The 21,122-nt window shown below is 47.8% G+C and overlaps 9 protein-coding genes across 9 annotated transcripts; 5 read left to right on the forward strand and 4 right to left on the reverse strand.

Moving 5' to 3' along the window:
- Nucleotides 1–187: 187 nt before the first annotated feature.
- BJ212DRAFT_1266066 (histidine phosphatase superfamily-domain-containing protein) lies at nt 188–3,755 on the forward strand (the record flags this gene model as incomplete). Its single annotated transcript, XM_041330536.1, has 17 exons — nt 188–302; nt 378–820; nt 873–1,078; nt 1,128–1,297; nt 1,361–1,836; nt 1,894–1,963; nt 2,013–2,038; nt 2,088–2,166; nt 2,224–2,417; nt 2,486–2,571; nt 2,624–2,720; nt 2,773–2,972; nt 3,024–3,219; nt 3,277–3,287; nt 3,334–3,480; nt 3,537–3,609; nt 3,657–3,755. The coding sequence occupies 17 exons, from the start codon at nt 188–190 to the stop codon at nt 3,753–3,755; spliced, it is 2,688 nt and encodes an 895-aa protein (XP_041195478.1).
- A 184-nt stretch (nt 3,756–3,939) lies between these two features.
- On the reverse strand, nt 3,940–4,860 carry BJ212DRAFT_1478349 (UBC-like protein; the record flags this gene model as incomplete). The annotated part of the gene is made up of 4 exons (XM_041339693.1): nt 3,940–4,168; nt 4,234–4,344; nt 4,395–4,551; nt 4,605–4,860. The coding sequence occupies 4 exons, from the start codon at nt 4,858–4,860 to the stop codon at nt 3,940–3,942; spliced, it is 753 nt and encodes a 250-aa protein (XP_041195479.1).
- Nucleotides 4,861–4,979: 119 nt separating this feature from the next.
- BJ212DRAFT_1575479 (uncharacterized protein) lies at nt 4,980–7,403 on the reverse strand. Its single transcript, XM_041342138.1, has 6 exons — nt 6,684–7,403; nt 6,502–6,630; nt 6,357–6,452; nt 6,220–6,309; nt 5,992–6,162; nt 4,980–5,943 (listed from the first exon to the last, which is right to left on the reverse strand). The coding sequence occupies exons 1-6, from the start codon at nt 7,212–7,214 to the stop codon at nt 5,245–5,247; spliced, it is 1,716 nt and encodes a 571-aa protein (XP_041195480.1). The 5' UTR covers nt 7,215–7,403; the 3' UTR covers nt 4,980–5,244.
- Nucleotides 7,404–7,760: 357 nt separating this feature from the next.
- On the reverse strand, nt 7,761–8,873 carry BJ212DRAFT_1478351 (P-loop containing nucleoside triphosphate hydrolase protein; the record flags this gene model as incomplete). The annotated part of the gene is made up of 6 exons (XM_041339694.1): nt 7,761–7,805; nt 7,861–8,084; nt 8,135–8,222; nt 8,275–8,488; nt 8,557–8,683; nt 8,729–8,873. 6 exons carry the CDS (start codon nt 8,871–8,873, stop codon nt 7,761–7,763), a joined length of 843 nt encoding a protein of 280 aa, XP_041195481.1.
- Nucleotides 8,874–9,273: 400 nt separating this feature from the next.
- On the forward strand, nt 9,274–11,254 carry BJ212DRAFT_1478352 (uncharacterized protein; the record flags this gene model as incomplete). Its single annotated transcript, XM_041339695.1, has 2 exons — nt 9,274–9,365; nt 9,421–11,254. 2 exons carry the CDS (start codon nt 9,274–9,276, stop codon nt 11,252–11,254), a joined length of 1,926 nt encoding a protein of 641 aa, XP_041195482.1.
- Nucleotides 11,255–11,681: 427 nt separating this feature from the next.
- On the forward strand, nt 11,682–15,108 carry BJ212DRAFT_1478353 (uncharacterized protein; the record flags this gene model as incomplete). The annotated part of the gene is made up of 15 exons (XM_041339696.1): nt 11,682–11,714; nt 11,767–11,943; nt 11,995–12,061; nt 12,111–12,490; nt 12,540–12,947; nt 12,999–13,262; nt 13,317–14,003; nt 14,056–14,171; nt 14,223–14,237; nt 14,285–14,351; nt 14,403–14,444; nt 14,492–14,569; nt 14,618–14,714; nt 14,764–14,801; nt 14,854–15,108. The coding sequence occupies 15 exons, from the start codon at nt 11,682–11,684 to the stop codon at nt 15,106–15,108; spliced, it is 2,724 nt and encodes a 907-aa protein (XP_041195483.1).
- Nucleotides 15,109–15,778: 670 nt separating this feature from the next.
- On the forward strand, nt 15,779–17,117 carry BJ212DRAFT_1478354 (peroxisomal membrane protein PMP47B; the record flags this gene model as incomplete). The annotated part of the gene is made up of 8 exons (XM_041339697.1): nt 15,779–15,849; nt 15,908–15,962; nt 16,021–16,121; nt 16,178–16,284; nt 16,348–16,704; nt 16,761–16,788; nt 16,843–17,041; nt 17,097–17,117. 8 exons carry the CDS (start codon nt 15,779–15,781, stop codon nt 17,115–17,117), a joined length of 939 nt encoding a protein of 312 aa, XP_041195484.1.
- Nucleotides 17,118–18,205: 1,088 nt separating this feature from the next.
- On the reverse strand, nt 18,206–19,232 carry BJ212DRAFT_1478355 (uncharacterized protein; the record flags this gene model as incomplete). Its single annotated transcript, XM_041339698.1, has 3 exons — nt 18,206–18,405; nt 18,453–18,620; nt 18,674–19,232. 3 exons carry the CDS (start codon nt 19,230–19,232, stop codon nt 18,206–18,208), a joined length of 927 nt encoding a protein of 308 aa, XP_041195485.1.
- A 432-nt stretch (nt 19,233–19,664) lies between these two features.
- Nucleotides 19,665–20,257, forward strand: BJ212DRAFT_1478356 (Sedlin; the record flags this gene model as incomplete). Its single annotated transcript, XM_041339699.1, has 3 exons — nt 19,665–19,806; nt 19,878–20,032; nt 20,096–20,257. The coding sequence occupies 3 exons, from the start codon at nt 19,665–19,667 to the stop codon at nt 20,255–20,257; spliced, it is 459 nt and encodes a 152-aa protein (XP_041195486.1).
- Between the last annotated feature and the right edge of the window lie 865 nt (nt 20,258–21,122).

Below are 21,122 nucleotides of genomic sequence, written 5' to 3' on the forward strand. Positions count from 1 at the left end.
ATCTATCATCATGTTCAGAGACAGGCAATCTCGAATTTCAGCTTTTTTAAATTCTCCAGAACGTCAATCTCCTCGGTCTAGCTCAAATGTTACAAGGTCTTCTTCTTGTTCTTCCATTGCTTCCAGCGATGACCGGGCGCTCTTCCACGATACTAATCGCTCCCCTGTCATCCTCGGTATCTGTGCAATGGACATCAAAGCCAGATCAAAGGCAATGAGAGAAATACTCACGCGACTGGTGGAGAGAGCCCACGGTGCTATTGAAGTCAAGGTTTTTGGTGATAAGGTTATCCTTGATGAGGGTGTGTACCATGTTGTCTCCCTCCCTTCTTTTGCCGTTCCTTAATGCCCCCACTGCTTACTCACGCTCCTGTTAGATGTCGAAAATTGGCCCCGTTGTGATGTACTCATCTCTTTTTTTTCCACCGATTTTCCCCTGGACAAGGCCATATCTTACGTTAAACTCCGTCACCCCTTCTGCATCAACGACCTTTTACCGCAGGCTTTACTATGGGATCGTCGTCTGGTTGGAGCTATTCTTGACCATTTACATGTCCCGACACCCAAGCGACTAGAAGTTTCTCGCGATGGTGGTCCTCAAGTTGATACAGAACTCAAAGACGCAATGTCAAAGAAGCTTGGCGTCACACTAGGTGGCTTCAGAGTGACCCCTGAAGTCTCACTTCGCGAAGATGGGAACGCCATTGTCATTGACGGGCAAGTCCTAGAGAAACCCTTCGTGGAAAAACCTGTTAGCGGTGAGGACCACAACGTTTATATTTATTTTCGGGGTGGTGGAGGGCGCCGCCTCTTTAGGAAGGTATGTATTGGTTTAATGGTCCTCTCACACATTCTAACTTATCTCTTCCTAGGTCGGTAATAAGTCAAGTGATCTCGATCCTTTGTTGAATCATCCGCGGACGGACGGATCATATATCTACGAGGAATTCATCGACGTCGATAACTCTGAGGACATCAAGGTTTATACGGTCGGCAAGGACTACTTTCACGCTGAAACTCGGAAATCCCCTGTGGTTGATGGCGTTGTCCGCCGAAACACGGAAGGCAAGGAGATTCGGTCTGTCACTCGGCAATTTGTAACCCCTCATCGCTCATGGACGAATCAGATTTATTACTCATCTGAGTGAGGAGGAGAAGACGTACGCTGCGAAAATATGTCAAGCATTTGGTCAGAACGTTTGCGGCTTCGACATGCTTCGATGTGAAGGAGGCAAGAAAACTCAAATTATCGATGTTAATGGATGGAGCTTTGTCAAGGGAAATGAGAGTTATTATGGTAAGCGACGATACGATGTGACATCCTGTCTATTCGGCTTTGTGCCTGATTATCATCACTTAGACAAGGCTGCCGAGATCTTGGCTAACCTCTGCATCCATGTGTCATCCTCGCCAGAACGTCCGATACCCTCAGCGGACACTACAACCAAGGGGCAGCCACCAACATGGATCCTCAAGGCAAATGTAACGGTCTTCCGACACGCTGACCGCACGCCCAAACAGAAGTTGAAATTTAATTTTCCTATCGGTGACGTATGGACGCAGCCTTTCGTTCGACTACTCAATGGAGAGAAGGAGGAGATAATCCTTCGCGAGACATCTCAACTTAATCTTATCGCCCAAGCAGTCGAGGAGGCAAAAGCTCTGGGCGCGAGTGGCGATGACCTGGCGAAGCTCACGCAACTCAATACTGCGCTTTTCAACAAGATCAACCTTCCTGGGACCAAGGCGCAGCTGAAGCCTGTATATTCGAAGAGACAGGCTGGTCAGGCAAGGAGGTTGACAAAGCTGACCCTGGTCTTTAAATGGGGTGGTGAAGTGTGTCGATTCCTGTACGTTCGTACCATTTATGCTGATGCGAATTTCTTGGCACAGTTCACGCATTCAGCAAGATACCAATCTCGCGACCTTGGAGAGAATATGAAAAAGGATCTGACCATTATGAGTAAGTACATCACAATAAGGAGAACGGTACCGCTGACCTTCGTATTCAGATAAGGAAGCTCTTCAGAATGTCAAGGTTCGTTTGTTGCCCATAGAGATAGTGGTATTCTAAATTTATAGTCTAGATCTATACCTCCTCTGAGCGCCGCGTGATTGCATCCGCCGAGATTTTTGCTGCAGCACTCGTCGACAACATCTCTTCAAGTTTTTCCGTTTGTTCGTCGACTCCTAGCAGCTCCCTTTCTTCGCGCTCCTCTCAAGATGGCAGATTAAGCTCACAAGGGACGACACCTCCGGAACTGATCATCCGTAAAGACCTTCTCGATGACTCTAATGCAGCCAAGGACTTGATGGACGACGTGAAGAAGCGCCTGAAGATATTGTTGAGACCCGGTGAACCTGAGAAGCGTCCCGAGCTCACATGGCCAAAGAGCATGAAAAAAGAGCCGGTCGAAGTTGTCAAGGTCTGTCAACATATTGCACATCCAGAGGGGCGTCGAATGCTCACGCTACATCATTACAGGAGGTCATTGAACTTTTGAGCTCCTTCCGGGCAATCATGCACAAGAATTTCGAGACTATGGATGTGGACACGATCCAGGAACGATGGTATGAAAATTGATCGACCTTTGAACAATGTCAGGTTCACGAATTTCTTCAGGTGCTGTGATGATGAACCCTGGTTGTTCAGGGAACGCTGGGACAAACTGTTTGAGGATTTCTGCGATGTCGAACAAAAGAAGTTTGACCCTTCTCGTGTAAGCACCTTGTAATGTGCACTCACCTGGTGACTGACTACTGATCTTGCAGGTCTCCGAGCTTTACGATACCATCAAGTATTGCGCGCTGCACCACCGAACGTTCTTGTTCTCGATCTTTGACCAAAACGCTGGCCACGGCCAGGATCCGAGCCAGACTCAAGATCGCAAGTTGCATGAACTTTACGGGCGTGCTAAAGCTCTATTTGATCTAGTGGCGCCTCAGGAATACGGCATTGAGGCTGATGAAAAGTGTGACTTGATAAACCACGATTCGTTTGTATAAAGTTGAACTTTGTACAGGGAGCAGATTGGCGTCCTAACTTCATTACCACTACTTCGGAAAGTCGTAGAAGACCTCGAGGCTGCACGAAACAATGGCGCCAGTTCCTTGACCCTTTATTTCACCAAAGAAAGCCATATTCATACGCTTGTCAATCTCGTGCTGCACTCCGGCTTGCCAATTGCGAATAGGCGGATACCCGAGTTAGATTATTGTGTAAGTTCAGTTCATATCTGAGCTTGGAAGTATACTGATAAAGGACTCTCTTTGTAGTCCCATATCACGTAGGTTAATTCATCGTGTCCGTTTGCCGACTAACTTCCACCCTAGGTTTGAACTCTACGAGCGCAATTTTGGGCGCGGGAATTCTGATAAGGAATATTCAATTAGACTGTCCCTTAGTGAAGGTGCTCACTCGTCGAACGTCCTGGACTCTACTTTGGATGCACGTCATTCTTTAAACGTACAGCCCCGAAGGTGACACATTTCAGTGATCATTAGATTCGCCTCATGAAGCTAATGACACTTTGTAGGAAATTGACGCAGCACCTTCCATACAGCCTCGTCATCGAGAAACTCTCTAAGCACTTCGGCAAAATGACCGAGGTACGTTCCAATTAGTGTGCTGGAATATGTCCCACTGACGCTAGCAGGACGATGACACGGGAACGGATACCCCATTCGAAGCGAATAATTTCCGGGGGTATTTCCCCAGTATCCACGAGACTAATAGCAGCAGCGATGATAGATGAAACACCCTGTCGTCATTTTGAGTTCTAGACTGCGGGGCGGCGTCCGAACCATGATACAACTATCGCGAACAATCGCGCCTTAATGCAACTATATTATTAGACCCCCGTAGTAAGTTTGCGTACAATAGGTGTGTGGATGACTAGTATACCATACTCCATATAGTAGCTCATGCACCACGAGTGCTCATTTTGAATATTCTGTATGAACGGAGAGGGCCCTAAGCACTTCGTCGACTTCATTTGGTTTCAAAGGGGTGAACCGTAACGAGTGGTTCTTCTTTGGGCCTGAAGTGTCATAGAGAGCACTGGGGGATTGAGATAGCTCTGCGGATTGCTTTGCTAACGTCGCAAAAGACGTTCGATTGTCGCAATAGCTGTATGCAACATGAATACTGTTACCTAGAGTGGTAAGGCTTGTTATTACTTACAGCCTACGAAACTATCAGCAAAGGCAACTCTCAGGACGTTTGTAACTCACTTGAAAGCTTCTTTGTTCAAGACATCTTCCTCGTGGAACTTGTCCAGAGTAGGCTCCTTGAACGTGCTCTTGATAAAATGCAGAATATGATGTATCTGGTGCTCTTTGGGTCTGAACACGCGTATCAGCTCCTAGTTAACTTATGGCAGAACGTCACAAACCTCCATGGTCGGAAACGAGGTGCAAGACTGTAAGCTCCAGTCCGGGGGTCAACGAGGGGATGGAAAATGTCCGTCAGGAACCGCACCGTCGGGGATCGTTCAGGATAATCGTTGGGGAACGTTACGGTGAACTTTAGCACAGAATCCTGGTAATATCCTGATAAGAATATGAAACCGAACGGCGCACCAGTGAGTATTAAGAATGCTGACCTTTGTGTACAAAGAGAACGGCGTCCCACACCAGGATGCTCTCCACAGAAGGAGTGATGTACATGCCAGTTGGACAGTGATTGATGTTTCTCAGTGATGCATACTGGAAGTTGAGAGTGGCGCGGGTCGCTGGACTTATGATGGATCCTTCAGGATGTGCTGAGTCCGTAGCTTGGGCGATCTTTGTTGAAACGCTCCTGCCTTTAGTAAGACCAAGGTCGATTGTGGGGGAAGGAACGAGACTGGCACTCAGCATGTTTATGTGTCGACGGTTCAAGAAAGGTAATCTGCTTCCATATGGTCTTGAGCTTTAACGTTCTTAACTCTTGACCGTAACCAAGTTTACCAGTCAGGGCAGGTCGGAACAAAGTGAGCAGTGCAATATACTGGACGCATCAACGAAACTCAATTAACAGACAACATGATGAGGGTAATTTAAAGCTAACTTGAAGTACTACTAGGATCTGGTTGTTCACTAGGGACGCCGTCCCCCACCGTCATGTGCAGGATGGTGACCCTAGCATACAATCCGACTCCCTGTCAACAACACCCTAAGTCTCTTGTGAGAGCTCTGATAGCGGGAAATATATCGAGCCGCTCTTTTCATCACACTCCCAAACCGTCGACTTTAGGGTTGAAATCATCTATAGTAACCACCTTTATACCTGGGTCCACTGCTCCCCCGTGCTTGTCCCCGGTCCCGGTCCCTGCCTTTGTCCTTGTCCCACTCTCGCGAATCTCGTCGTTGCCGCTCTCGGTCACGACCTGAATCTCTACGAGAATACTCACCATCTCGGTCTCTAGCATTATGTGACGCTCCACGTATGCGGTAAGACTCCGGTTCCTTTGATGGACCATGGTAATCACCGTTCCGCCGTCGAGGACCGTGGTGAGGGTTGTCCCCTAACCGATCAATAAGACTTTTGCGAGGTGAATCTGATGGGGGTGGCATGAACTGGCGTCCGACGTCCTTCATCGAACTGCCGAATTTTAGAGCCTTTCGACCATTTGACGCAGGTTTGTCATTCCCGCGGTTCTTCAGGTTACGGGGATTATTGAACCAGTCCCCTGTGTCATCATCTTCTTGATCTCTGAACCTCTTTGCCATCTTTTCCTTGTCTTTGTTCTTCCCTTGTTTTCCGACATTTGTAGGTGCATCCATACCCCAGTCATCGCCTAAGGGAGGTCCGTCTTCTTCATTCTGCAACTCTCGTGGCCCACGGCGAATGCGAACAGGCTCGGATACCGGGTCATAGAATGGTCCAGACATGATATTGTGCGAGCTGAAGGCTGAAGGCTCAGCGGGTATGTCAAAGACGAAAGCGACCTCGTCGCAATCCTGTGGGGCTTTGTCAGAAGGCGAACCAAGACTGGCAAGAACACATACATCTCCCAGGTGTCCTGTATTTCCACAATTATAACAATACAGCTCCAATGCAATGTATCCCTCTCCTCCTGTTCCGAATCCAAGTTTCTTTTTTTCTTCCCTAGTCTGCAAGATTTTCACGCGATCCTCGTCTGTAACGTACTGGTATATTCTCCATAGCGTAGGACATTCCTTGTCGAAGTAGGAAGATGAACGGCAAAACGCGTGAAAATTAAACTGCTATCTTACATTCATCTTATGAACTTTCGATGCACATCGGCCACAACAATCGACCATATCTGCTGCGAGCCTTGAACGCGAGAAACGATTTGGGCAGGTCTGAAACCCATAAGATTGGGTGTGAGACAGATGACAAAAATTTTCACCTTGTTAATATGACCTTTCATCCCACAAGTGTAGCAAGTCTTGCTAATAGGACAGCTCCGCGTTGAATGTTCGTCACGAGCACCACAAGTCAGACACTTCAAAGCAGAATGAGCAACACTAGGCTGAGGCATTCAAAAAACTGACCACTTGAATCGGACATTCATACGTCTTATGCTCGCCCTCTGCACCACAATTCTTGCATACAAAACGTGATGGTTTAGCGTGAGCAGCCTCCTCTGCTTCCGTATCGAAGTAGCGAACAAGCCCGGGTGCCTACGAAAGACATGAGCGACTTATCGTGATTATAACTACTGATGGTTGCACACCTTCCTGTCTTCATAGTCAAGATATTCAATGTAATCTTCCTCCTCAGAATCCACAGGTAGCTGAGGAACGATTTCAACCGGTATTGCACCATCCTCGCCAGCAGTCAAGATATAGACATGAGAGGGTAGTAGAAGTCGGTCTGCTGCACTTTTGGAGCTTTCTGGTTGGGATTTTGGACTTTGTGCGGGTCCTGTGACCACGGGAGCAGGGGTGGCGTCAAAGAAGAACAATTCCTGGTCAGAAGGTGCTGGAGCTGGTGAGTGACGTTTTGGAGACGCTGATCGCCTTCTAGAAAGAGTTGCAGCGCAAGAATCCACGGTACTTCGACGCTCGAGAGACTGGTTTCTTGAGCTGTCAACGCCATCGCATGTAGGGCCTTTGGACTTTCTCCGTTTTCGTGGCTTCCGCTTTGACTTTTGCGAGGAAGGATCTTCCTGGTTGAGAGAGACCATAGGTATTTCCCCATCAGACAATATCTCGATAGGTTCTAGCGGAGGAGAAGAGACCGTTAAATCTATGATTTCAGGCATTATAATGGCGGATAACCAGTGGCGAGGTCTCGCATAAAAAGGTGTGAAAGATGTGCTACACCTTCAACCGCTGGCGGGCTGCAATTGCACCCGCCTAAATAAGGCAGGTCAATTGAAGTCACGCTCAACTCCGTACGTAAAGCCCTCCGTAGTCTGGAACTATGGCATAGGGTAGTACATAAATTTCACTGGATAAGGACGGAGAATATGATTGCAACTCTCGTGCTAATCACACCTACAGATTCGTACAGTATACTTACCCGGACTTGCAGTCTTACTTTCCTCACACATCGGACTCATCAGAAATATTATTCATGTCCAGTTGCGAGCGATCCTCTGGATAGAAAACGATGTATTTTAGGCGGTGCATGTTGAATACAGGTATGGCTTGTAGTGCTATTGCTACAGGTTGTTGAAACTAGATGGATATAATTATCAGATGATACGTCCACAATAGAACCTATGGCAGCGTGGTGGTGTCTCAATGACTATAATCATATCTTTAAACGATTGTCAATATTATAGTCAGGGATCAATTACAACAAATCACACCCACTTCTTGTAGAACGTCTCAGAGTCTGAAGGGACAGTCTAAAGTTTCATAAATCAACCAAATTGTTGCTAGATGAGTGAGATCAAAACAAACCTCATTTCTCGCACCGCGACTTTTTCGCCCCTGTTTCTCGAGTTCTCGGCGGTATTCGCGGTCCTCTCTAAGCCACTGCAGAGCAGTATTGTATAATGTGGGGGTCTGAGGACCGTTGGTAAAGCCTGATGGCCATGCAGTAGGCTCTGTGGCAAAGGAACCGAAACGCATGTGGGCGACGTGAGTAGGGAATGAATTGAGTCCGTCAAAAATATGCGTTGCATCTGTGTGAATAATCAATTAATGCTGAAAAACTACAGAACTTTTGACTCACAAATAATGGTAGCTCCACGGGCGATACTGTCGTTTCGAAGGAATGTAAGTAATTCATCACGAACCATGACGTCAAGGTCAACAGTGACCTGCACACGGGTCGCTCAGACAACCTCACAGATATGGCATGAAAGAACGTACTTCATCTAAGAGAAGAACATCCCATGGTGCCATGAGGCCCATGCAAAGCTGAATGCGGCGACGTTCTCCATCGGAAATTGCATGCATATGCCAGTCTAAGTCCACATCTAGAATGTCTAGAAGTTTGTCTCTCCTTTCCTTGTATTTATATCCTCCCACGGAGTCCAAGAAGGTGGATACCACAATATCACTCCGTACTACTGGATTCATTGCCCTAAAGAACAGGACGATTAGACCTTAAATGATGAATTGCGGTCATGATGAGAATAGGAAGCTACCGACCACTCCGTGCCTAGGAAGGTAACGCCAGGCGGGGAATCTCTGAAGACATCTAGGCCTTTGATACGTATCTCAGCATCTTTTACTAGTCTTTTACCCGCCAAGATCTGCAGGAGGGTAGATTTTCCGGCTGCGTAAGGGATCAGTACTAAAGGCGGGAAGGGTAGCAAGGTACACTTGCCTCCATTGGCGCCAACCAAGATTGTTCGAGATCCAGGTCGGAGATGAAAAGTGATGTTATCCAAGGAAGGGGGTTCATTAGGAACATGATGATAAGTCAGACACTCGACTACGATAGTGGACTCGACGAGGCTAGACATTATGATAAAGGAATTGGTGAGAATTCTTAAATATTAAATAGTAGAGTCTCACAAACTAAATAATTAAATAATTTTTTGGATGAAGTACTGCCGTGAGCGTGTTACCCAGCTTGTGCTAATAAAAGATGGTTATAGAAGAACAAGCAAGTCATGAGTACTAGTATTACCGTGTTCCTGGTTCGCTGGCCAACACCAAAATCGTGGGAAGACACTCGTCACTAGGCTCGTCTCTAGACTTTCAACTTGGCTAGCACCCAGTTGCAGGCCATCCCCATCCTCCACCATCGTTGCTTGTGGTGAGCAGCTGTGGTAGGAATCAAGTTAAACAAAACTTGGCCTTAAATTTCATCGAATCACACTCATTTATTCTGTTTCTCTTTTCTACTTCTCTCTGCAGATCATGTTCTTAGATACCAGACAATGTGTCACTTGCCCTGCAGCTCCTCCATCTTGCACTTGCTCAGCCGATCAGAGCTGCATTCAGATAACTAGGTCTGTTCATTTCAATCGGCAACTCTGATCATATTTGATACTGACTTCATACCAGAACGTGCAATGTCTGCCCAACATTTACTTGTCAGGCAAAGAGCACTGCCACCTCTAGTAACAATGGGGGTGTCAGTTCAGGCGCACTCGCAGGCGCAGTCACTGCCATAGTTCTGGTCCTTGTAGGGGTTTTGGTACTCTATTTCTGGTACCGTCGTCGTGCCACTGCCAATAAGGCTCTGGAGCAAGCTCAGGAAGCCAAGGACGAAGCTCCCGCCCCTGCAGAAACAGTTCTCAATCGTCCAGATCCTACCGAAAAGCCGCAGCCACCGATGCCTTCTGAACCCAATACCGTCAGAGTGTTCATTTCATCTTCGCACAGCGTTATCGACCTCGATCCGCAGTCTCGGGGTCCATCCGCGACCGGCACCCCTTCTCTCAATACCCCTACTACTCAACCTAATCCATTTGACGATGGTAACTCTATACAGACTACATCAACAGGTACAAATGGCACAAATGTCATCCCTATTGCCCTAGTATCCCCTGGCTCTGCATCAGCTAATTCTATGACACCTTCATGGCCTTCGGGATCTGCTGCAACTTCTTCTCCCGTCCGGCCCGCTCGGGCACCCGACTTGTCCTTGAATGACAACGCTTCTGCAGTGTCTGATGGATCTTTGCGTGGTCCAAACCCGTGTTACGCACAGAGTCAGCGCTCAGGATCGTCGAGGATGTCATACATGTCAAATGCCAGCTATGCCAGTGATTTCCTCAATGAAGCACCGATGATTATCACGCAAGGCCAAGGTGTTAGGCAGGTTTTGGGAGTTGTCAAAGCAGAAGTCATCCAGACCCCAGGTCCATCTACACCCGTATCATCACATCTATCCGTGAACAGTATTCCGCCTGTTGCTTCTCGGCCTTCAATTCGTTCGCCCCTTGCAGCCAGCTCTTTTGGCCCCGCTGATGCCTTGGACGAGACAGAGGAAGAGCAAAAATCTCCGCGCAGCGACCCGTTCGGGGATCACCATGAATTTGAAGTCCACGGTGACATCTCAAACCAGTCGCGCCCAGTCTCGGAAGTTTCTCTCCAATTACCTCGTCTCCCGTGGTCCACTAATAGCGGAGAGAGTCGTCCGTCCAGCGTCAGCACTCAGGCCGGGTCTATTATAGATATCAGCAGTGCCACGCGTGTCAATGTTGGACTACTTTGCCCAAAGAACCCCGAGAAGTCGCCCAGGACAACCATGGGTAGACTGGTATCATCATCCTCGGCGCAGACCTCTCGCCAGCCAGCATCCCTTGAGGAACAGCAGCAATTAGCCTTGGCACACGCACACGCACAAGCCCGTGCCCAGGGCTTGGATCGCAAGCGAATCTCGGGTTCCTCGGTTGTTTCTGCCACCTCAACGCGGGCAGATTCTATCCTCGAGTCGTTCCCCTTCGTCCCCCCTTCGCCGATCTCATCGCTTCCTATCCGTTCTCCGCCTCGTTCTCCTCTACACCAACGGTTCTCTGCTACACAGTCGCAGCCTCCAATCTTTGAGGCAACACCTCTTTCACCATCCCCTGCACAGGTACAGGATACCACTCCTTCAGACGTGCCAGAATCCGCAGAGACCCAACTGCCCCCGTTAGACCCCCCTCCCAGCCGCCGGACCTTGGGACTGTCCACAGCTTCTCAGGTTTCCACGGCATCATCTGGCCTCGGGCCATTCCCATTCCAGATTGATTCTGGAAGCAATGATGGTAGCACACCACCATCTGCTTTTCAAGGACGTCAAAGAGCCAGCTTGGACACGCTTGCACTGATGAGCGATTTGTCTTCATTTCCTCTTAGCTACGACCGGGATGAACGAGAAAGCTTTTCTCAACAAATTACAAAGGGTTGAAGAGCCGATATCCGTGTGCTCTCATTGATATGGATGCCACGCCTCTGGACCACTTCGACCAGCTGGCCTGACGGGGTTGTGTTAGGGTTCTGTATATGAATTGTTGTATTCTGGACTTCTTTCTCCTATGCTTGGTATGGGCTTTACCGCTCTCGATATTTCGGAAGGTTTTAGTAGTGCTCACAAATTTACTTGCTAAGTTCTGCTTCTTTGCTGAACGACTTTCTTTCTACCTAGTCAATTGAAGGAGTTTTATTCTTCGGGTCTGGTGGTCATTTATTTATACATTTTTATGGTTTTAGCTGCAATATTGGCTAATATCTTGTGACCAAAATGTCACATTGCAATATCCATCACACCTTTGAACTCGTACAATTAGAAGGTAGATCTACCACCATAACGGTATACATAGTCTCTTGCAGCAGCCATGGATAGAGAGGTACGACAGCTGGTGGAGATGGTAAGACCTGGTTTTGTGATTCCAGCCCAGTGCCATATTAATTGGCTGGTAGGGTGCGTCGGAGGCACAAGCTCAAGCTGCTCTTCGTCGGTACAAAGATGTAATGCAAGCAGCCGAGCGGATCTTCGAAGGTGAGTTCGCCGACGTAGAAGAGACGGATGGAGATGTTAGTATGGAGTCTGCTGCTCTAGTAGCGCCCATCACCCCATCACGAACCCCGCGTAGTGTTGTATGTAACTCATCGCTATTTGGGAAAATGGTCTTCATCAGTTTTGGTTAGACACCGGATGAGGACGGAGAAGGAGAAGACGACAATGACGTAGACATGGACGAAGATGAAGATGGGGGTGAGTGGCTTCCTGGATAGTTCCCTCTGATACATTAATCGCTCCTCAGCGGATGATTATGTCGACTATGACTCTGATTACGACGAGAAGGCCAGAACTGTGGTCGAAGCTGATCCATATGCTGGCGAGTACACCTTTGTGTTTTGTTCCGTCGGTGTTTCTGATGGTTTCGAAGGCGTCTTCTTCTCAAAGGATCGTCGTGAAGAAGTCATAGAAGTTGAAGAGGAACCCGAGACAGCATTCATGCCAGACACTAACGAGCAGGTGAAGATTATGACACAAGGTCAGTGGATGAAGGGTTGTCCAGAGGGCGGCGAACAGGGTTTCTTGTTCGGTCTCTACAACGAGCTAAGCAGTGGTGACTGCCTTTGCCCCCAATCATGTGGACATAGAATCCAGAGATCCAAGAGTAACTTCTTCGCCATTTTTGTGTGTAAAGCTGTTTTCTTTACAAAGTCGAGAGCTGATTTACATATAGCCAGATTTCTTGCTGTACATCCAACATCTTCGTCGTGTCGTAAAGCGCACTTGTCTTTCATGCAAGGTGGATTTTTGTTTCGCGTGCGGAGAACCTATCAACACTGGAAGCAATCGTGACCCTTCCTCTTCGGGTGATGATAATCTATTCCATTGTTCCAATCTGCAAGGCGTTATATTGGGCATCGGGCTCGCTATGTTGGAATCCACGTTCTCCGAGCAGCGTCAACAAACCTCCGAAGAGAGTTCTCAGAAATCAAAAACGAACAAGAGACGGAAAACCGATCTGCACTCTTCTTCGTCTACTCCGAAAGGGGATGATGACGAAGATGATAGCTATTATATGTCTTTGCCAGTGGGGAAGAAGTCGAAAGGAGGTATTGGTTACGCTGGTGATGTGAAGGAAGATGTGAGTTTTCATGTGAACATCATCAGTAATTGTTTTCTGAGAAGATGCAAGACTTCTGGCCAACTAGAAGCTCAGGCTATCCAGCGCCTCAAAGATGAGAAGATCGGTACGATACTTTCCCAGATCCGCGAATATCTTCCGTCCCTGCGTCGAGAAGGAGGTGCACGAACCAGTGACTACATGGTTCACCCGACGGCTCTTGCGCATCTCCGCAGACGCTTTAACTATCTCTGCACCACTCTACTCAGGAATGATTCCCTTTCAGACATGTCAGATCGTTCTGTGCTGTACTTTGAGTTATTTGAGTGGCTCGAGGTAGCGCATCATCGCATTATACGTTCAACCACATTGATTGACACCCCACTGCAGACTATATCCAACCATGAAGCATTGGCAAGTATGATGGCGATGCCGATCATGGTGGTTTCTTCTGTGAAATCCGTCGCACCTAAGAAAGTAGCCAAGGGTAAGGCACCCATACGGGAACGAACTATCATCTATGAAGGTAGTGCTGGCCCGCGAGAACTCTTGGAAGCAATTGTCATCCAAGCGCAAGCCGCTATCAAAGGATTGGAAGGCATTAAAACACCTGATCCAGAGGTGCTTGAGATGACAGAGGAGCAGAAACGCATGACATCGTCCGCGAAGGGCAAGGAGAGAGAATTAACCCCTTCTTTGTCTGATGAAAACCAGAGGCTGCTCTTGTTCTGTCAACGGATCTTGGCGACTGCAAGTGCCATCGATCGCTCACTGCGCGAAACCAAAGGCGACGCATTTGTTGACCGATTACATGCTGCACTGCCAAAGATCTCTTCGGAACCGTTTGATCATTCGTCGATTACTCTTGCTACGACAGATGAGGCACGGAAAAAGGCCTACGTCGACTGGGCTACTCAAGTTCGATTCGAATATTGTGACCTTACTGTTCCAAGAGAGGAAGACAAGAAAGGGGTGATAGAAGAGAGCTTACCCCATTACAAGTTTTACTATAATAGCGAGGCCCGAATGCTTGCCACCTCCGACATCCCTAAGCGTTCTCTAGCTATCGCAAAAGAGGTTTTGTGGGGTTTCTTTCGCCAAGGTTTTTTTGACTTAATGAATCACGCAGCTCGCCGTTTTAACGACGAATCTACCTGTTGCATGGGATTCCTCGGTCTTCTTGAGAGTCGACGAGAATCGGGTAGACATCATCAAGGCGCTTATCATAGGTCCAGAAGGAACTCCGTCAGTACCTTTTTCTCGGTCTGTTGAGCTTCTCTTACTTTTGTTTTCCAGGTATCAAGACGGCTGGTGAGTCACTAACAAAGCAATTTTTTTCGTGCTCAGAAATTCTGCAGTTTCTTGTTTGATATCTTCCTTGGACCGAATTATAACCAAGCTCCTCCAAGCGTCAAATACATGACGGTGAGTGACTGCCTTAGTTCGAATATACATGTGGCTGAGATTCCTTGGTAGACCAACGGTGGGAAGTATCGTTTCAATCCTAATCTCTACGCAGTGAGTGCAAAGATCCGGGAGGTAGATCCGTTCTCATCATATTTTAGGATGGCAAAGTCTGCCTGTCTCTTCTCGGTACATGGTCCGGACCAGGGTGGGTCTCTGGAAAGTCGACATTGCTACAAGTTTGCGCCCCTCTACTGTCTCTCAGTATTTGTGCTCACATCCTGCAGGTCCTTATATCCATTCAGTCCATGATCCTTTGCGAGGAACCTTATCTTAACGAGCCTGGATGGGCGAACGACGGTGGTACTCCCCAGTCGAGGCAATGTGAGTGGCGAAACTCGATGATAAGCGTATTCCCTGACGTTTTCGTCAGACTCTTCAAACGTCCGGAGGATGGTCATCAAGACCGCGGTAAGATTTTTGCATGATTGTCCACTGTCGTTTCTTACCTTTGATGTTGCAGATGCTCGGTAACCTCAAGAACCCTCCAGAGCCCTTTGGCGACGTGATCCGTACGCACTACCGTCTGAAATCACAGGCCATCATCACGCAGTTGGACAAATGGCTCGTGCTGGATGACGGTAAAGCAACTATTGGCGACTCGTTTTCCACAAGGCAGGATTCTGGCGGCAGCTCTAATGGCTTTAAGAAGGATGTCGAGGAGATGCAGCAGTTGCTTAGACAGTTGCAGGATAACATGTTCAAGGTCGACAAGTGAGGTTCGATGCCAAGCATGCCCAACATCGCAGAACCAGAAGCAGTGAACCCCATACGTGTATTTAGGTGACTAATCGCTACATGCTGTTCGTCAACTTGTCTATTCATCAAGCTCAATTGAAGTAGATGTTGTATATTAGGCGTCAATTGCGGAACGATGTGGATGCGCGTCATGGTCATTACATCAACCTTCAAAATTTCACGACTCAGACCCGCACTGATCAGTTTAACGTGGCTAGCCTTCCATTATGGCAGCCGTCAGCTCTGACGAAGTTCGACTAACCCGCCCGTGGCATGCTGTGAACACGAACATCGTGATAACTTAGACTTAATTGAAGCGTGCCCGGACTTGCATGTTTAGTCCGGTACAACACGTTTATTACTAGGCTACAATTGGTAGCAAGTTGAGAACAATCACATGATAATATCGATGTCAACGCCCGGCTCGACAAGTTTGACATTCGCTTCACTTTCCTCTAAACACCCTCCGTGCCTCCAAAGCCTTTAGTGTTCCAAATTGCAAAGCCGCTGATCAAGAAGTGAAACGACACAAGGTGCCAAGCTCCTTTCGATTAATTTTCTACTACTAGTTCCAGAATACTACGGACGACTGTTCGCTTCCAATCTTTCTTTGCACGACGCACGTAGCATAGTCTCGCACCATTCGCATCATGGTAAGCGACTCTGCCATTCATTCACTCGCAGGCGCTGCCGGTGGTATCGTCGCCATGTCCGTAACATAGTACGTAGCATCCTATATGTGTGTGAGTGCAAATTCAAGTAGTCCTCTGTACTCGTAGCCCACTCATAGTCTTATCGACACGTGCTGCAGTCGACGTGAAGAATGACTCCAAGGTGACTACAACTCGAGATGTAACATTCGCCTGCGCCTCGTGCTCACGCGTGTTGACAGAATGTAGCTCAGAATCTCCTCGAGATTGTCAGGCGCGAGGGTATTGCAGGCCTTTATAGTGGCTTGAGCCCAAGTTTGCTCGGGATGGCTGTCACAAATGGGTAAAGCTTCCCGGGCGCCTCGCGCTGTGTCCTGCTCACACTCATAACGCTGACAGGGTGTATTATTATTTCTATGAACGTTCCCGAGGGATCATTCTGAACTCGAGGCAGGGGAGCAAGGCGCTTACTATGTTGGAGTCGATGTTGGCAGGCGTTATTGCCGGTACGCCAGCCTCGGTGCGCATGAGTGGTGTCGTGACTTATCGTTGAACGTCCCACATTCTAGGATCGGCAACCACCACCATCAGCAATCCAATTTGGGTTGTACAGACATCCCAAGCCGTTCGAGTGGAACCCTCCCCTTCCGAACCATCCAATTCACGTGCAGTACTCAGACGGCCAAGTGTTTTGCAAACCATTCAAGCCATCATCGCTAAAGACGGGCTGAACGGGTTCTTCCGTGGGCTCGGCCCTGCTTTAGTGCTCGTGATCAACCCTGTACTGCAGTACACGGTGTTCGAGCAGTTGAAGAATTTTTTGATTAAGAAGAGGACCTTGAAGCTAAGGGTGGGGGGCTCTGGAAGTGCTGTTGCAGTTTTGTCCGACTGGGATTTCTTTGTCTTGGGCGCACTTTCGAAACTTGGTGCGCTCTCTGAAATATGGGTGCTATTGGAAGTATGTTGACAATATACTATGCAGTCGCAACGGGCTCAACATATCCTTACATGTGAGCTTTTGCGCTTGACCGAACCTTTCAGGCCGAGATCTGACTTGTACCCAGTGTCCTGAAGAGCAGGCTCCAAGCTGGGCAAGCGCGCGCAGAGCAATACAAATCTTCTCTTGATGGTCTCGCTACCATCTTGAAAGAGGAAGGTATACAAGGCCTATACAAAGGTGTCGGCAGTAAACTCCTCCAGAGTGTCCTCACTGCTGCAATATTGTTCGTCGTACAGAGGAGGTTATATGAGTTCACGAAGAAGGTACGTGTTTGGGTATCTCGGGTAGCATTGAATGTTTGACTGAAATTTGCACCAGGCTATCACATCACTGTCATGATGGTCCGTGGGACAATGGTGCTACCGTGAGTGTGTCGCATACGACAAGTAAGGTGAGGTCTAAGCAACCAGCCGACACAAGCATCATTCTATTCTAACAAGAAGATGAATGATGATTGCGAGAGAAAGGACTAGCGTTGTCGAAAGCCACCAATTCATACAGAAGTCCTCAGAATGCCGAATCCATGGTTCGTACATAGTATCTTTGATCATGTTTACGACCGTGAAATCACTGTCAGCGGTAATGGGGAAGATCATAACATTCTTATCCGTCAGGGGTGTGTAGGGGTGATGGCTCTCTATGTCAGAGAAGACATTAATATTCACTGCGGAAACTTGGGAGAAGACTCATGACTCATGAGTCCGCCCGTGATAAGGACACCGAGCAAGATGAATCGATCCTAGTTTGGGAGTCTACCTCAAGCGTCCAACTTTCCTTCCCTGCGATTAAGTTGTCTTTTGCGTGAGGTCTCTTATGCACACGCCTCCTTCGAACTGCTAATTCATGAGAATTTTCAAAACACATCAGCCGCCATCATCTGCATAATTAATGACAGTATACAACTTTAGTTGCAACTGTTGCCTTCGTAAAAGGCAGTTGCCAGCTGACTGGGTCATGAGAATGGATTTGTGAAGCTGAACCTACTTTGACAAAGTGACCTAATGACCAGCATATTCCTCGAGTTCCCATCGTCACGGTTAGCCAAGAAAAAGTGTAATAAATATCAAAAGATAATGAGCTGCAGTCATTATCTTAATGTAATATCCAGCGTTGCGTGCAGGGTGCCATCGCAGTCCGTATATATGGTATTACTGTACGAAGCAGTCAGTTCAACTCGTCAAAAAGAAAAAGAGTCACAAAATAAATTGGTCGTTAAGACCACAGTTCCAACCACCTACTGTGACACGGATAGAGCTGAGGAAGCATTAAGGGAAAAGGCTCACTCGTACAGAAGCCAATCGCTTAACGACCAAAAAATGTTGACAAAATTGGATAGGCCTGTATATTTTTGAGATCTAAGTGGTCGACATTGTGCCAAAAAAATATTAGTATATTCCGTATTTGAATAAATCAGAACAAATTCAAGCTTACCCCCCAGGTACAAGAAGTTTTGCCTTGTCATAAGTCATTACCAACCCTTGAGGTGGGGTTGTACAACCAGGTTTTGTGTGACCCTCGATCAGAAGTTTAGCGTCTGGACGCGCTGGAAAACTAGGCTGAGAAAGACTAAGCCCGATGCGCCACCTCCCATCAGGTCCCATGTAGAAGCGCAACATCCATATACGTCCTGGAGGGATTGACATCATCGCAATGTTAAGAATGATGATAACATACCCCCCGCAACAAATTCTACACCTAAATCCTGTGTAATGTGCAAACGTTTCCGGAACATCCCAATGCGGATACAAGCAATGAACTGGTTCTCGCCCAGTCCATCTCCTTCATGCACCCGAACGTCACCAGGTGGACAACCCAAAGAGCGTCTCAAAGGCTCGTCCTTGGCTGATTAGCGTATAGTTAATGCACTTTCAGGACAGGCATGACCATGTACTTACGATCACTATATCCCAAACCCAACTGCGCAAACAGGGCCTGGTTGTGAGTTGCCACGCATGCGAGACGCAAGTCGGAAGAGCAAACAGGCGAGAATTTGGTAATGAATACAGCAAAGGCCGAAAAGGCTTCTTGCCGCTTATTGACAATTGCCCAATACAGCGCTGTGTGACCCTCGATGTTGGGAGATTGCAGGAGGTCAGAGAACTCTGCAATTGAAAGAGAAGCAGCGCAGGCATCGACGGTTAGGGTAACAGAAGGGGTGTCAATAATGTCGGGAGCGGAGACAATATCACGGATACGAGATAAGACAGTAGCATGATTCTGGCATTGAACAGAATCTGCTGATGATACAGATGTAGAGATTGGGTCTTTCGAGGGAGGTGCATGAGTAAAGGACTTGCTAATCTTCTGCTTGATATTTAGAAGGGAAAATATAGATGACGGTCTATCTCGGACGAATTTTGATGTAGACGTGGAAATCGAGTCGTACGGCGGAGGTGCGTTAGCAATTGCAACGGACTTGCTATAATCAAGTACTACGTCGGTCTTGGTAGCCATTATTGTGGAGGGGCAAGTGACGCAAGCTTGGAAGGTAGTACTGTAGGGCTAGACCGTCAGACTCGGACTGCTTTATAAATAACTTGCTTTGCTGTGTGAAGCACAGCCTGCACTTGCTGCAGTTTCGGCTTTGACCTATAGTTAGTTAGTCTCCTAGTCTCTTGTAGTCAGGCCTTGAGATAGGAAAGACTTGAGAAAGACAATCTTTTTCAAGCATAGTCAGGTGTTGAGGAAAGACAATATTTTTAAACCCGAAGATGATACGTTTAGGCTGTAACGGTCATGGTCACACATAGTATCAGTGTCACATCACTACCGAGGCTTCGCGATTTCTTCCTTGAAGTTCCTCCTTTCAAGGTCTGTTTATATGGGCCAGCTCTTCTAATCTGCAAGTATTTTTCCATTAAAACGCTAGAACAATAATATTGTAAGATGGCACCGCCGCTACGCCCGAATGCAGTCGCGTTCATATCGCCCCAAAACCACCCAATCCTCATCCGCACATTCGAAAAAGGGGATGAGCTGAAGTACCACTATGTAGCCCATACAAGCCTCGATGTTATTGAGGAACGAAGTCAGTGCTCCCCACCGTCTACTTTTCATTTCCCCACTGATAAGAATACCTCATCCGACATTTGGCATTAGCAAATGGCCCAACAAAATCTAACGATTGCTACCTCGGCCTTCTCTACGCCATGGATGACATAGCTACTTATGGGTACATCACGCCTCTCAAAATGAAGATTGTTCTCGCTCTCCCACTTACAGACTCTGTCGTGCGTGATGCGGAGGTGATCATGGTATGTCCTTCTAAATCTCGCCGTTTCTCCTCATCCACCACATCCATACGGATGTATATTTAGACCTTTAAAGCCCTCCACCTAGCTTACTATCATGCCTCCTCGAACCCCTTCATCCGACTTCATGATACGCCTGCGGGCGTGGGGAGCGCCAAGTGGAAGCGCTTCAGACGGAAAGTAGACGAGATCAGTAGGGCTATCGGCGGTGGGAGTGTGCCCTCATGAACTATGCACCAAGGTAATGATGTGAGAAGAATTGAATTGAACTGTCGATAACCACACATGTCTGATTGTCATTTTGTGTGGCCCAGGTTCGCAGCTCACCGCGCTTTGCAGGCTTCGGCCATCCTTGTGACAGCGCGTGGTCATGCTACTCGTTTGTTACGTGTGAACCGAAATGGATCAAACCCTTCTATTGACTCAGATGTCTAGCAAGCACCGCGTCTGAGACAGATACGGGGTTGATATAATTCATCGTCTGTTTTCCCTCACTAGCTCCTCTTATATATTATGTGGAGACGTGTCTTGCAGCACAATAGTTAATGATGTATGGTCATCGGAATATTCCCGCTACCTTGTGGAGTTGCGGACGCCACTTTCCAACTCGCGCGGGAAATTCCGATACAACAGATCGATCTAAAAGTTGCTCAGTTCCAGCAAGCTCTGCTTCAAGTTTTTCTTCCTGTTCGCGAACCGACCAAGAACACGCTGGAACGCAGGTCGGCCGCATTACTTGCATATACTTATAGATGGCGCGAGCTAGTGTATGAAAAATTTCTGGCATATCACCTCACGAACGTTAACCGAAAGGTAATATTAATTCCTCTGACTGGAATTTTGTCCGGACTCAATTGACAATTGCGTCGCGCAGGTCTCCCATGTCAATGCTATCAGATCCCTTGGTCGATGTTACGCATAGAAGTGCCACCACTCTCGTTGAGCAGTGTTGCGTCCGCATCGACCAAGACCTGGTTGCATTAGCGGAGTGTATGCGCGTCCTTCGTTCTCGCCGGAATGGTCTCGCCCGTATATCTTGTCTCCTGCCTGACATCCTCGTAATTGTCTTCAGACATTTCGAGAGCTTCGAGAA

The sequence above is a fragment of the Suillus subaureus genome (genome assembly GCF_016647635.1).
Source record: "Suillus subaureus strain MN1 chromosome Unknown BJ212scaffold_8, whole genome shotgun sequence".
NCBI lineage: Eukaryota > Fungi > Basidiomycota > Agaricomycetes > Boletales > Suillaceae > Suillus > Suillus subaureus.